General features: G+C 40.6%; 1 protein-coding gene across 1 annotated transcript in view; it reads right to left on the minus strand.

Moving 5' to 3' along the window:
- Positions 1-9,133: 9,133 nt before the first annotated feature.
- tmem121ab (transmembrane protein 121Ab) overlaps positions 9,134-13,355 on the minus strand; it is a 43,333-nt gene continuing 39,111 nt past the window's right edge. The window contains exon 2 of the mRNA XM_034899887.1: positions 9,134-11,660. Coding sequence (XP_034755778.1) covers positions 9,855-10,793 — 939 coding nt within the window. The 5' untranslated portion in view covers positions 10,794-11,660 and the 3' untranslated portion in view covers positions 9,134-9,854. The remainder of the gene's footprint in view (positions 11,661-13,355) is intronic.

Consider the following 13,355-nt stretch of genomic DNA (forward strand, 5'->3'; position numbering starts at 1 on the left):
TAACAAATAAATCATCTGCTTTTAGTTTTAAGCATCCCTGAGTCCCACTTGTGATTTAAATTTTGCTGCAACAGCTTGTATAGTTCCCTGAGTGAATGGTGAATAATGATGTATCGGTCCTTACTGCGAACTTATCTTGTGCAATAATCAAGATCAAGAGCTCTGCACCCAGACATGTTGATTGCAAACAATTTGTTATTTATAGTGACGGCTGGGAATATGTGAAGGGTCCATTGATGGGAAAATTCATGTTTTGATTGCATCTTGCCTCCATCAATCTGAATTCTTAGCTTTTAGCACCAGTAGGGGGCAATGTTGTAACGGGATTAATGTCCCAGTGTCATGGACAAACTTTGTTACAGCTCAGTGTGAAATGTAAATGGAGCTCCTTTACCCAAGTGAATAAGACTCTGGCAGTGTGATATAAAGTTTCAAATATCAAACTGTGACTTTACTCAAAATATGACTGGAATAAATGCTTTCTATAAGATATCCTGCACAGAAAACATACTGGACATAATGTGTTAATGATGGTAGTCCATATTATTCATCAGCCAGCAGACTGGCAGCCATCTGGTGAGACCAGCATTGACCGTGCAGGCTGCTGGTGCCTCTCCCTAATGAGACACCCTTTTGGCTACCGTGCTGCAGTTAACAAGCTTCTCTGTCAGCCGTGATCTTGTGCACTGGTGAGTTCCATCTGCCCCCTAACAAGTCTGTTTGGGCAGCTACTGTGGGTCTCCTGTGAACGCCGGCTTAGCTCCATTCTACCATTTGTTGTGCCACAGTTACAGACAACGCCCACTCATCCTGGCCTCCACATATACAACACTGTAATCTTGCTTTGGAAAGTTGTTTATCTGTTCACCCACCACCCCCGCAGTTACAGGGGACATTTTCTTTCCTTGTTTGAGCCTTGCCGGTATTTTTTGACCCCACTCTGCAGTTTGATAAATTGCTGTTCTGTTTTGATGGATTGGGAACAAACTGGGCTCCTGCTTGCTGCAGTCCCCCATAAGGGAATCCCGTGCTGCTGAACACAACGGGTTGTGGGTCGCCCTTGTTTTCTTTGGTTCGTTTGGCTTTCTCTGTAGCGTACTAACATTAGCTGAGGGACTCTGACTGAACATCTTTGTTGAGTTACTTCAACCAACTAACAGAGCGAGGATGTTGTCATTTACCTCTTGTGGAGTTTAATTCAAGCAGACACTTTGGGTTTTGACATATCGTCTCATATATATTTCTACCTCCCATAATTCAATGGAAGTGAATTATTTTTATGAAAAAAAATTCAACAGCAACATCTCTCTCCAAAAATAATGTACCGGTTACTCTGTAGATAATCCACAGACCTTGCTGTGACTGTATTCACTTGAACTACTTTTTACTAAAAGTGTTGACTGATAGTTGTTTGGATTTTCCAGAATAGCTGTGATCTCTCGTATAAAAAAAAGGGTTTTATTTCCCTTTGTGGCATCAATCCGTCAATCAGGTGACCTTTTACACTCGAAGGTCTCTTGGGATTGTGTGAAATAGTGTTAGTAAAATCAGTGGTCCAACACCTTTTAGCTTCTAGCCACTTAAAAATGAAGCTATGGTTTTCTTGCCAACTCTTATCACAAATTGCAAATGTCACTGGGCAGTGGATAATTCAACCAAAGAATGATTTTGCTTTCTCAGATTGTTTTATTTGAACATGTTTTAGGTGCACATAGATGTTGAATAACTCACAAACGAAACTAGTGATTATACAAAAACAAAATCTTACTTTCTAGACAAAATGAGCTATTCACATGAAACATTCTTAGCATTGTGACAGTAGATTGAGGGGCTATGATTTTTAGTGATTTGTATCACCGTAATACACATGTCAAAGGAATGTTGAATTGTCCTCTGGAAGAGAACTCAAAGGAAGTTTAAATTAGTTTCTCTTTTTAGATTGTTGTGAGCTAATCCTTTGGATCAGGATGCTTTTCAAAGTACTGTACAGCATTTAAAGCAAAACATTTCAACATAGCATATAAACAACATTTTTCAATACAATTTGGTGAATTGTACCGTCAACACTGATCTTATCATGTTGCTTCTTTTCATTGGTTTTCATTGGGCATTAACACCCAGGTGTTCCACCTGGCTTTTTGTTCAGCAGTCAAACATCCACTGGCTGAGTCCATTTAAAGTCTGTTAGCAGTCCAAAATCCTCGAGTGGTAGGCTACATTGCTACCGCGCACCACTGTGTGACCTTTCCCTGGTATTTAAACCGTCTGCAAACTTTAAAACTAGATCAAATTCAAATAAACTGAATAATGAGGAGGACAGTGACATTATCAGATAACATGTGGTCACTGGATGTTCTTTGGGTCTTTTTTTTAGCAGCCAATAATGAAGGCAGTTCTAAAATGGTACAGAAATCCAGTCATAAACTCAGAGGACAGTCAGCTGTTTTCACAACTAACAGCAGGACTTTTACCACGATGCACACTCAGCTTTCATTTATGTGTATCTGTTTATGGCAGCCTCCACAGTCTGTTCCCTTGTGCATCGTGGTTCAGTAATGAATCCATTCTGCACACGCTGTAGCCTGTAACAATTTATGACGGTAACAGAACACCTTCTTATCTACATATGTATGAATATTAAGTCAGCCCTGGTGAAGGTAAGCTACAGCTGTAACTTACCTTCACCAGGGCTAGAGACTGATTGATTTGATTACAACATCTGGAAAATCTAATGTTGAGTGCGCTGGGACCTTTAATCAAGGTTATGGTTAGGATGTGTCTGCCATAGATGGCTGAGTGCTGTGGATTTTTGCTAATCCACTGACATCCATTATTATAAGAACACATTAGTGCTGGACAGAGTCCAAGGTTTGTATTCATTGTAGCCTAAAATATAGATTCACACATAAATCTAATTTTAAATTACAACAATTTGTTATCCATAATTCAAATAGGATGATATTCCTCCTATCAGTGAATAACATTTTGTCAAATTTCGTAAATGATTAAATATTAAATCAATAGCCTACTATTTTCAATTGTGTTTTTTTTCCTTCTTTCATGATCATAATCTATGTTTAATTTAATTAAAAGGTAATTCAATAAATTTTCTAATTTTGTTTTTCTTTTCTTTAAACATGTTTAATCTCTCTAGTGCCTTCTCTTACACATTTGTATTTTTTTCATGTGATGCCTATTTTGATACTTCTCTAAATCTAGGTACTGCAACACCATTTTTTCTTTTTTCTCTTTTGCACCTGAACGGTACTTTATTTAAGCTTCATTAAGTATTATGTTTGCCACTAGGGGGCAGCGCAACAAGCTGGAAATGCAACGTCAACGTATATGAAGTTGGTGCAAACAGTTAACGTTACACACAATGAGAAGCTGTGGAGAGTTTGGTTTCTGGCCACCTGACTAATGTAAGTCCAATCTTTAATTTAGCTCTGTTAATTTTTCCGCTGACTAATGAGGAAAATAACTGTTTTTTCTTATTTAGAGTTGAATGAGAATATCGTACAACTTTCTTGTCTGTGAGTTAAGGAAAGCGGAAGGAGCCAGCCGACTATTAGTCTACCTTAAGCTAGTAGCTATAGCATTAAGACGGGAAGCTAGCTCGCTCCAAAGTTCAGAAATACACGTCCTAGCATTTGTTAAGCGAAGTAATGTTAGTTAACAAGGCGTATTTTGTGGATTTAATCCACCCACCAATGTAAAAACAACACGTGGTTTAATGTGAAATGACCCACCATAAATATAAGTGTAAGCCCCTGCTCTCACACAGGTGTTTTGAATTAGTCTGGCTGATTACAACTGCTCAGGTTTAGATGGGTAAAGCTAGCCACAGTGCACAGTTAACATGTCACCAAACTCCATGTAGGCTACTGTATGTGTGAACTAGTTTTTGCAGAAACTAGTTCACACAAACTACAACCAAAACAAACCCTCAGGGAACGTTCCCGCAACCAAAAACGAACGTTCCCAGAACGTTCTGGGAACCAAAAATTGTTAGCTGGGTGTCTACCTTAGCGTTAAAGTACAACAGATATGACTATTATTATTACACAGAGAAAATGTGAGGGTCTATAAATCTACATGGCAATCATAGAGAAAAGACACTCCTTGCAGTCCTAACTGTGGACCTCACCTGAGAAGTTTTCTTTAGTAGCAGAGTAATCCAGCGGTTGTCTGTACATCCATGGGAACATTGCTGTCAGAAACGGCTAAAAGCTTATTAAAAACCACCTTTTTAATGGGGCTTAGTTGCCAAAATGTAAACTAATATGGGAGAAATAATTGCGGGGCTCAATTTGTAGCCCGCTCACTCGCTCCATGGTAATATTATACTTCCTGTTTGATGTTGGGTCTTCTCGAACAACAGTATCAGACTTAAAAAAAACACACACTAATTGCCATAGTGAGCTGTGAATATGCAAATATATAGCTGCAGACATTACATCATCCAAAACACACTTTGTCTCTTACCTTTGTCAAAAAGGTTATTGTATGTTGACCAAGCCTCTAATGGACAATGGGTTGCAGTTTTATGATAGAAGAGCAGGCAGAGTGATTTCCATATAGATTACTGTGAGCAGTGGGCAATACAGTTGAAGGCGTGTGTAGTAGAGATGGGCGGTATCCACATTTTGAAACATTCAAACCCTCTCTTACGTGACTAATTAAAAATGATGACGGCGTCAGCAAACTGTTGACTAGCGCCCACACCGTTCAGAAACTGAATACCAAACACTAATACTGAAACACCTCTCCCTTCTCATTAGGTCGGAACCCAAAATGCGGCCAAACTGCAGAAAGTCGTGTTCTTCTTCGAGACCAGCTCACTCGGTGTGAGACTGCCCCCCCCCCCCCAACTTCACGTGATGACAACCACACATAAGCATTTTTTAGGTATTAAAGAAATTGTATTAAATCCTTGTCTCCTATATAAGTCCATTGCATTTTTTTTTTTATGACGGTATTGAAAGTGATACCTTTGCTATTTTTAAGACCCTGCAGTATACTGTATTAACGCCCAACCCTAGCGTGTGGCCAACAAAGTGATTGGCGTGAGAATGGAGACATTTATTAACGAGTGTAGTACCTGAGTGGACAAACTCCTTCTATCAGCAAATTCAGATGTGGTCAAGAGAGAGTCTGAAGTACTAAAAATGCAACCCTCATCTGGTTGTTTCTGGTTTAATTGAGCTGAGATAGGTGCTACAGGAAGTGATGGTTACACAGTAAATCAGAGGCAGAGAGAGTAAAAGCGCTTTTACCACGTTACATTACATATGGAGAGAGCACAATTACACGCATGTCTGGGGATTTATGGATGAATCCCCCGCTCAGAGGGTCTAGGAAAGGTGATCTGTCACAGAGGCAGCCACAGGTGATTTATTCTTTTTCCAAATTTGTCATTTACTTTCTCCCCTTCAACCACTTGTGCAGACCAGATTTATTCAAACAATAGTGGCATTATGCTGTGAGCCTAACAATGAGCTGTGATCCAGACCACAGAAAAGATTTGGTCTCAGTTACAGACATGCAGGTTCTGATGAGTACCACGGAGTGGCTTTTATTCATACAGGGCGGCCTTTTTAATTAACTGCTGGACCTGGTTCTCCATTCCCATTGGTTGAAAAAACATTTAGCATAGTCTGCTGTTTAGACAGCGTGAGAGAGATGTAATGTGAGATGCAGCAGAGAGCCAACCAATGTAGGCTCCACAATCTCAGACATTTTTGTCCTCTCACATTGCTTAGCTCTTTTTGAGTTAAAAAGGTGATTCACTAGTCATTTCAACATTTAGACTTATAGCTTATTTACATTCAGCAAATCATTTTGGGATGCACGAGGTGTGTAATTAGATTTTTTTTTTCTTTTCTTTTAATCTACTTGTTTTTGTTGCATGGTGGCAAAACTAGATTAACTGCTGTCCTCGCTAATAAGGATGCTCTATTTATAGAGACCTGGATGTGATGACAGTGTGCAAGATGACACGATTTTGAGGAATTATTTATTGGGGGAGAGCAATTTCTCTTCCTGTGGATGACGGATGATTGACAGTAAAACGTGTAATGCAATATTAATGTTCAATAATTTAAACGGCAAAGTTAGGCACAGTTAAAAAAAAAAAAAAAAAAAAAAAGTAACAGGAATTGGTAGCACCCTTTTTCCCAACAGCAAATTATGCCGCAATGTCCTGCTTTTGAGTAACTATTCCCATGTAGATTATCTGAACTACTTTATCTGGAATTGAAAGTGAGTGCAACCAAAATGTCAGTAATAATCTGTCATTGCACAGGCAAACCATGCACCTGTACTACGGTTAGTAAGGTTGGTCAAGGTTGAATCAGTGGTCTGTAAACTCTGTTGGATGTTTACTACGATGAACTGTTTGGTAACGTCACTTTCACATCAAACGTACAACAGGGTATGTTTGCATGTGGTCGTGCTAAGAATAAAGTGCTTCACACAATCTTGCAAAGCAGATGTATTGGTTGCGAAAGACAGTCAAAGTGTAAACAATCACAATATAACATTTCTTTCCTATTATCACATCCTCCTTTCTCCCCATATCCTGGTATGGCCAGAGAGTAGAGTTAATTTACTTCAGGAATTCAAAGATCCTCAATTCTTCTCTCCAGTAAAATGATCGCCGTCCTAACTTCCATGCCAGAAGTCCAGTGGACACGCAGGTCAGCATATTTGGGGTCAACATTTAATTAGTTTGAACTTTTGCCACAAAACCTGGCAGAAAATCAGAGTAGTACAAGCTTAAGAGATAATTAGTCCTGAGAGAGAACTTCTGGTGTTAAAAGATACATATTAATTTTACCATTTGCGCTTGTTTTCTCCTCCAAATAAGTTTGGCTGTGGCTGCTGCTTTGGTTTATTTGAAACCTGCATGACTGTCTGACTATGTGTTTTTTTTCCTTCTGATTTCCTTTTAGCGATGCCGATTGCCACCACGTTCCCAGATCTCAGTACTTGGTGAGTACAATGTTACTGTTACCGACAGGAATCCGCTATGAGCTGGAATGACCCAGAATAGTTAGAATTCAGGAATCACTCTCAACGGTTTACTTTACAGTAATGACAATGCATACATTTAATTTAATTAAATATAGATAGCATGTAACATATAAAAACAATATATAAGCATATAAAAAAATCTTTATACAGCCATGAAGAATTCAACAGTAGGAAATACCTTAAAATTTGAAGCAAAAATACACTATGTCAAAGTGACCTAATATGTTTGCATTTCATGTGTCAGTTATCAGGCCTTATGGTGCAGAGTTATTGTAAGACGGGAGCTGAACTGAAAACAGACAACCAGAATGAACTGGATGAATGAATAGTTTATACTTCAGCAAGAACAATCAATATCTTTCAACAGTAGAGATTCCAAGAGAACTGTCAGTTTGTGCAGATACCGTAAGCCCCAAACTGATCCTTCTCTCCAACCCAGTTAAACGATTGGTTGTGCGATGAGCTTGAAGCAACAACATAGTGGGTGTGGGGAATGAAAGGGTTTTGTGAGTCTTTCTCTCTGGGTTTTGCATATTTTGCAACAAAATGTCCTAGTTTATGAACAAGCAAATATACTGTACCTTGGAGACCTTTATTTATAATAGATTTGATGCCAACGGTTAGTCATATATACCTTTTGGTAAATTATAATAGGACTAAAGTTTGTTCAGGTCTTTGCAGTCCAGTTAGTCTAATTTTTATCTCCAATGGTGCAAATAAACAGCTTTGAGCTGTTCTAAAAACCATGAAAGATCTTCTTAAAAATGTCCTCGATTATGCTTTAAAGCAGAAATGTACCCCTATTTTGCTAATAGTCTCTTGGTCACTCTGCAGCTGACAGTTATTGCTAATGGAGTGTGTCTCTGTGAGCTGAGATCAGCTGTTAACCTGCCAAAAGTAGAGTGAAACACAGAGGCAATTCGTCAGCTCTAAAAGTTATATTTTTTAACTGATAGCGGGTCTGCACAGAGAAGATTAGTGTTAACGGAACAAAAAAAAGCAACTGGGGAGGCGATAAAGAGAACTGGGAGGAAAAGGGAGAAACAAGTTAAGAAAAGGTTCATACATTTTAATCACATTTTAAAGATTAATTTATTGCTGCTTTTTCCCCAAATGTGATAGCCCGAGGGGTAGGAAATGAATGCTGGAGTCCAGGAGGAGCCTGCTCAGCCTAAATGTTTATGTGCTGTGTAGATACTTCTATGCAAAACACAACAGAAATGGTGTTGCTGTTGCTTTACAGTACAACACCAACAGCACCAAATACTTACTAAAAGTTCAAGCTTTAGTGCGTAACCTTTTGATATAAATAAACGTTAATTACGTTCAAGCCATTGCCAAGTGAGTTGCTTCAAAGCTCATTAAGACTATTGGCTCCACACAACTCTCTCTGTATTTCTCAGTATGGCGGTGTTCAGAAGATGGTGGCGTCTGGTGACTATCCCACGCAGAATCTTGAGTGGACATGATTACCTCTCTTTTGAAGAGTCCATCATGTTTGTCAATCCTCCTTGTCCTCCTCGGCTACTAGCGACTGCATGGATCTGGGGTGGTGGCGAGTGCGCATTCACGTAAGGCTTGTATCATGTGGACGCGTGTTGTCATTACTTACAGCAGAAACTATGCACTATAACTTTAACTAAAAATAATAGTATTATATTAATATTATTTAATCAGAATTTGGAAAAAGAAACCATGCCCATATAATTATTCTTTTATTCATACTTTTATTAAAACATCATTGGCCTCCAACAAGTTAAGAATGTACATAATAATAATAATAATAATAATAATAATAATAATAATAATAATAGTAAGCTGAAGAACATCAGCAAATTATTTTCTGTTATAGTTTTTATGCTTTATCTTTTGTCAGTTCTTCAGTGAGGGTTCTCTAGTCTCTCGTCATTGTCTTCAAGGCTTCCACTAGTTTTAGAGGGATGTACAGTAAAAGAAACAAAACGTATCTTACCCCCATCATATTAGTAATTTTTTTTAATCACTCACTACATATTTTGTCTCATATGCAATTCATCATACACCATCCATCAACAACTCCCGCCTGTTCTAGAACAATTTGAAAAAACGAAACCTCACACACACACACACACACACACACACACACACACGCTTGGATGCCTGCAGTGGATGGTGTAGTGCTAAGCTCTGGTGCTTTAATCAGACCTTTGGTCGTAAAGCGTCACACTGACATAGGCAGCAACTTCCACAGAGCTCATTTCTCAGCAGAACCAAACACAGAAGGAAAACGCATTCGTCGGCCATCAACCTTGCTCTAGCACAGCACTGGTATCCCCCCCCCATGACTGACCCTTGTCACTCACTTCTCTTCCTCTCCATCATTCACACTGAGTGGAATGTCCTTTGATGCTAGAATTCAAAGGACATGCCACAGATGCACTGTCAAAAAAGTGACCTTTAAAAAATACAAGATACTCACCGAAGGGGGACCAACTGTTCATTTTTTCACAATATAATGTCACCAGGCTGTGGAGATTGTCTCTAATAAAAGATTGAACTTTTAAAACATTTTAAACAATTTAAAAACACAATAGAACGATAAAAACCTTTGACTTGTTTTTAAAGTCTGCACACTGCACTCAGTCAAGTGTAGGTTTACAGTTTGTTCTGACAGGCAGGTGATGCTGAAAATCTCTTTTATGGTTTCACAGCAGTTCATGTTGGCTTGACAAGAGCAGAATAGCATCCTGTCATGCAGCTGATTTCTCTATCTACCTCCAATCCTGGAGCTTTCATAAAAAGCTGTCAGTTTCTAATGGTGCTCAGTCTAGCACTGGCGGTCATGTGTCAATGACATCCTGCGCCGGCGAAGGTTCATGTGGCAAACTGGTGGTGTTGGGCAGCGGCTGCGTGTGGCTGTTCTGCTGCAGCTCTAGCGCCATGGCGTTTTGCGGGTGGGGGAACTCCTTCACCTGTCTGCGGTACTCCAGGAAGGTGGACGCCTTTGTGGCGATGGCCACCACGTTCTTTCCGACAAAGATGGTGGAAACACGGCTGTCCTGAAACAGCACCATGTTAACACCTCTAATGAGGATGGTGACCATATTTATGGTGACCAGACTCAGAACTGGGTACAGCATCATCTTCTGGGGCGACATGTGTTCCCCTTGCATGCTGATTTCACTGAGCGACACGCAGGGCAGGATGAGCAGCAAGATATAACAGTAGAAGAACATCAGGCCCTCAGCCCAGATGGGCAGGCCTGTCCGCTGTGGCTCCCACAGGTTGGCTTGGATATCCAGCAGGTCCAGCAGGTCCAGAGCCACCCAGAATAGACGACTCCTCATGTCCTCCTTCTTCCGGAAAGTTCTCACATATTCCATACTGTCCAGAGCCACAAGAACCAAGTATAAGCCTGGTACACATACAGATAATAATAACGTCAAAGCCTTCCGGGCCACAGTCTCCAGACTCTTCCTGTCTGCCTTGCAATTCTGGAAGACAAAGTAGAGCTTGATCTCCAGGACAAAGATGTACAGAAACCACAGGATCATGGCGTATCCTCGTCGGGCGGTGCGCACCTCGGCACCGACCCACACTGCCACATATCGCAGCACTATGAGGAAGCATACATCCCCTACCAGCACTATAATACACACACCAATCTTTCTGGGACCCTGGTTCTGCTCCACCAGGTAGGCGTCCATGAAGGCCATGCTGGTCATGATGACAATGGTGGTCAGGCACACGTGGCGTTTGTCTGGTGGCGGCAACACCATTGTGAGGGCACCTGCTGGCTCTCAGTCTCACTCCCCAGCTTTCAAAAGCAGAAATAGTTCCGAAGTTAAATACGGCACTGTGTCCACTCCAAACCTTTACGGTTGGACAAAATAAATTCTGTTAAAGGTGCTCTGACAGCTCTGGTGTGCACAGGAGCATATGTCTGGCTAGTTTGTCTAATATTAAAACAATACTATAAGTCACTGCACTAATAGTCCGCAAGAGGAGGATGTTATAGCAGTGTAGAAGCAGAACAGTGTATAGAGTCAGCTGAGAAATGCTGGCTGCTGATTGCTTTCAGACCATGTGAAAACAGGAACATCACCTCATTACTCAACGAACTTCCATTGATCCGCCTCTGCCCCTGAGCAGCAACTACACCAAGTGCTCTACAGCTGACACACCATGACTGATAGTAATCCACACACAGTCAAATGCAGAATACTCTTAGAGCAGGCTCGGTCTATAGACATGTGATGGGACTGTGGGACACGGTGCTGCAGTGTAGAAATGTTTATGGGGGTGTTTATTTTTGTGTGAGACTGTGCAGTAAGCCGGAGTTGTATGTGGGCTTGTGCTGCAGCTCAGCATTTGCGAGGAATTCCTATTTGGATACTCCTGTAGATGATGGTGCAGTGTGTGTGGCTCCTTGCAATCCTGCAGTGTGTACAAAGGAAAATGGAGGAGAAAGAGGAGAGGAGTCTGCACCGGCCAGAGGCCCCCAGCCGCCATAAATCAGAGAGACAGCAGGTCAACGGCCCTTGAGGCCTTTCGTCTGACGCCGGCTTCCCTGTGGGAGGCTCTAACGCCGGGCTGAAGATCCATTCTTCCCCCCTCCTGTTGCCACGTGCCAGCCTCTCCACAGCCTAGAAGAGGGGGAAATAAAGAGAGGAGGGGGAGGAGGAGGAGGGCACAGAAAGGAGAAAGAAACCTGTCAGCACTACTAAGCCATATAACACAGTTTTCATTGCCAAAGGCTCTCCACATATGAGGAGCCGAACAATGTGTCAGCTCCGCTCCAATATAGCCTGTTTGACTATTGATAGGGAACATATTGCACATGTTAGAGTAAGACTGCTTCAGGATGTCATTACCTCTTTGTTGTCTGTAATCTGTCACAAGACATGGGGATGTATGGCTTAATATTCTCAGATGGTAATTTTATGATATTTAGCATATTTGGGGACATAATACCCAGTAGTGTAATTTTGTGAGCTGAATTAATAATTGTTTACCAAAAATTGTCTAATAGAATAGCTGCTCTGCACCTCTTTTTCTTTTTTTGCACTTGGCACTTCATTTCAAAGGCAAGGTTAACTGGGAAAAACAATGGCAAAGAGTTAATTTGCTGCACGTTTTGAGTCAGACTGGTGCACTGTAGTTTCTGAACTAAAAACATCAATAGTCTGGTCAGACGTTTACAGCACTTTCTAAAAAAGGAACTGTACAGATGCTTAGCGCTTAACTCACAAGCAGGAGCCCGCCTTGTGCACTGGCCTCATCTATAACAGTGTGTCTAAATATTAGCATAGAGTGCAAACAAGCCTCGGTAAAAGTGAAATGTGTTAATTGAGCAGAAACATCACCCTCGGTTTGAGTTTGGTAAGCTTTAACAAAAACTAGAATTTATCTGTTGCTCTGTTCTGCTCTGGTCCTTTCTATCTGCTCCTGTCACTGGATCCTTCAGGCAGAACACAAATAGCCTAGATTACATTAGTTTTTCTGTCAGCTGAGGTACGTTTCAAATCAAGATGACAGTATCAGAGAGCACTGGCAGCGCTCCTGTAACCAAACTTATTTGGCTAAAGCAAGTAACTGATGTGCAATGTACCTTCAATCGCATACAGACACAGATATTGTTTTCAATAATAACAGCTTATACCTGACCTCTTAGTTTGCCACAGTTTATTTCAGTAATTCACATTATAAAAAAACGGACAACTTAAAAAGCATACAGTGTGTGTATAAACAATAAAGATAGATCTTAGAAGGCTACTCCTGTGAGTAAGTATTGCTTTTCCATAAAGATGGATGACCCACAAGTGACAGATTTTAAAGGATTATAAAGGTTGAAATCAATGCAACAAGGATTGCCCCAGTGCCATCAACTGCAACACCTCTAGTTTGTGTCTTTGATGCATGTTGTTCCTTATCTTTCTCCCTCATTTTATCGTGAGAAAACAGCCAGGTGGCTCACTGCCTATTCAGTAAGCTCCCATCAGGCCACTGGTTGGCTCCATCAGCATCAGGACCACCAAACACGTCAACAGTTTTTTCCGTACTTCCATCACTTTACTCAACAACCCACCCTAGTTTCCTCCTTCATCCCCATCATCTGTCATTATATGCCAAATGTAGCATTATACATCAAATGTATTATTCATTTAAAAAAAAAACACATTTGCTTTTTTGTTGAGCGTTCAATGGGAAGATCAATAATACTAATACTTAGCTTAGCATAAAGCTTTGAAACAAGGCAAAACAGAAATGGAAGGCCAAAGCTGAACTGTGTGCTCTTGCCATTTACAGATCAGTTTAGAAAAAACAATTGCTAACCTTTT

The sequence above is a fragment of the Etheostoma cragini genome, chromosome 18 (assembly GCF_013103735.1).
Source record: "Etheostoma cragini isolate CJK2018 chromosome 18, CSU_Ecrag_1.0, whole genome shotgun sequence".
NCBI lineage: Eukaryota > Metazoa > Chordata > Actinopteri > Perciformes > Percidae > Etheostoma > Etheostoma cragini.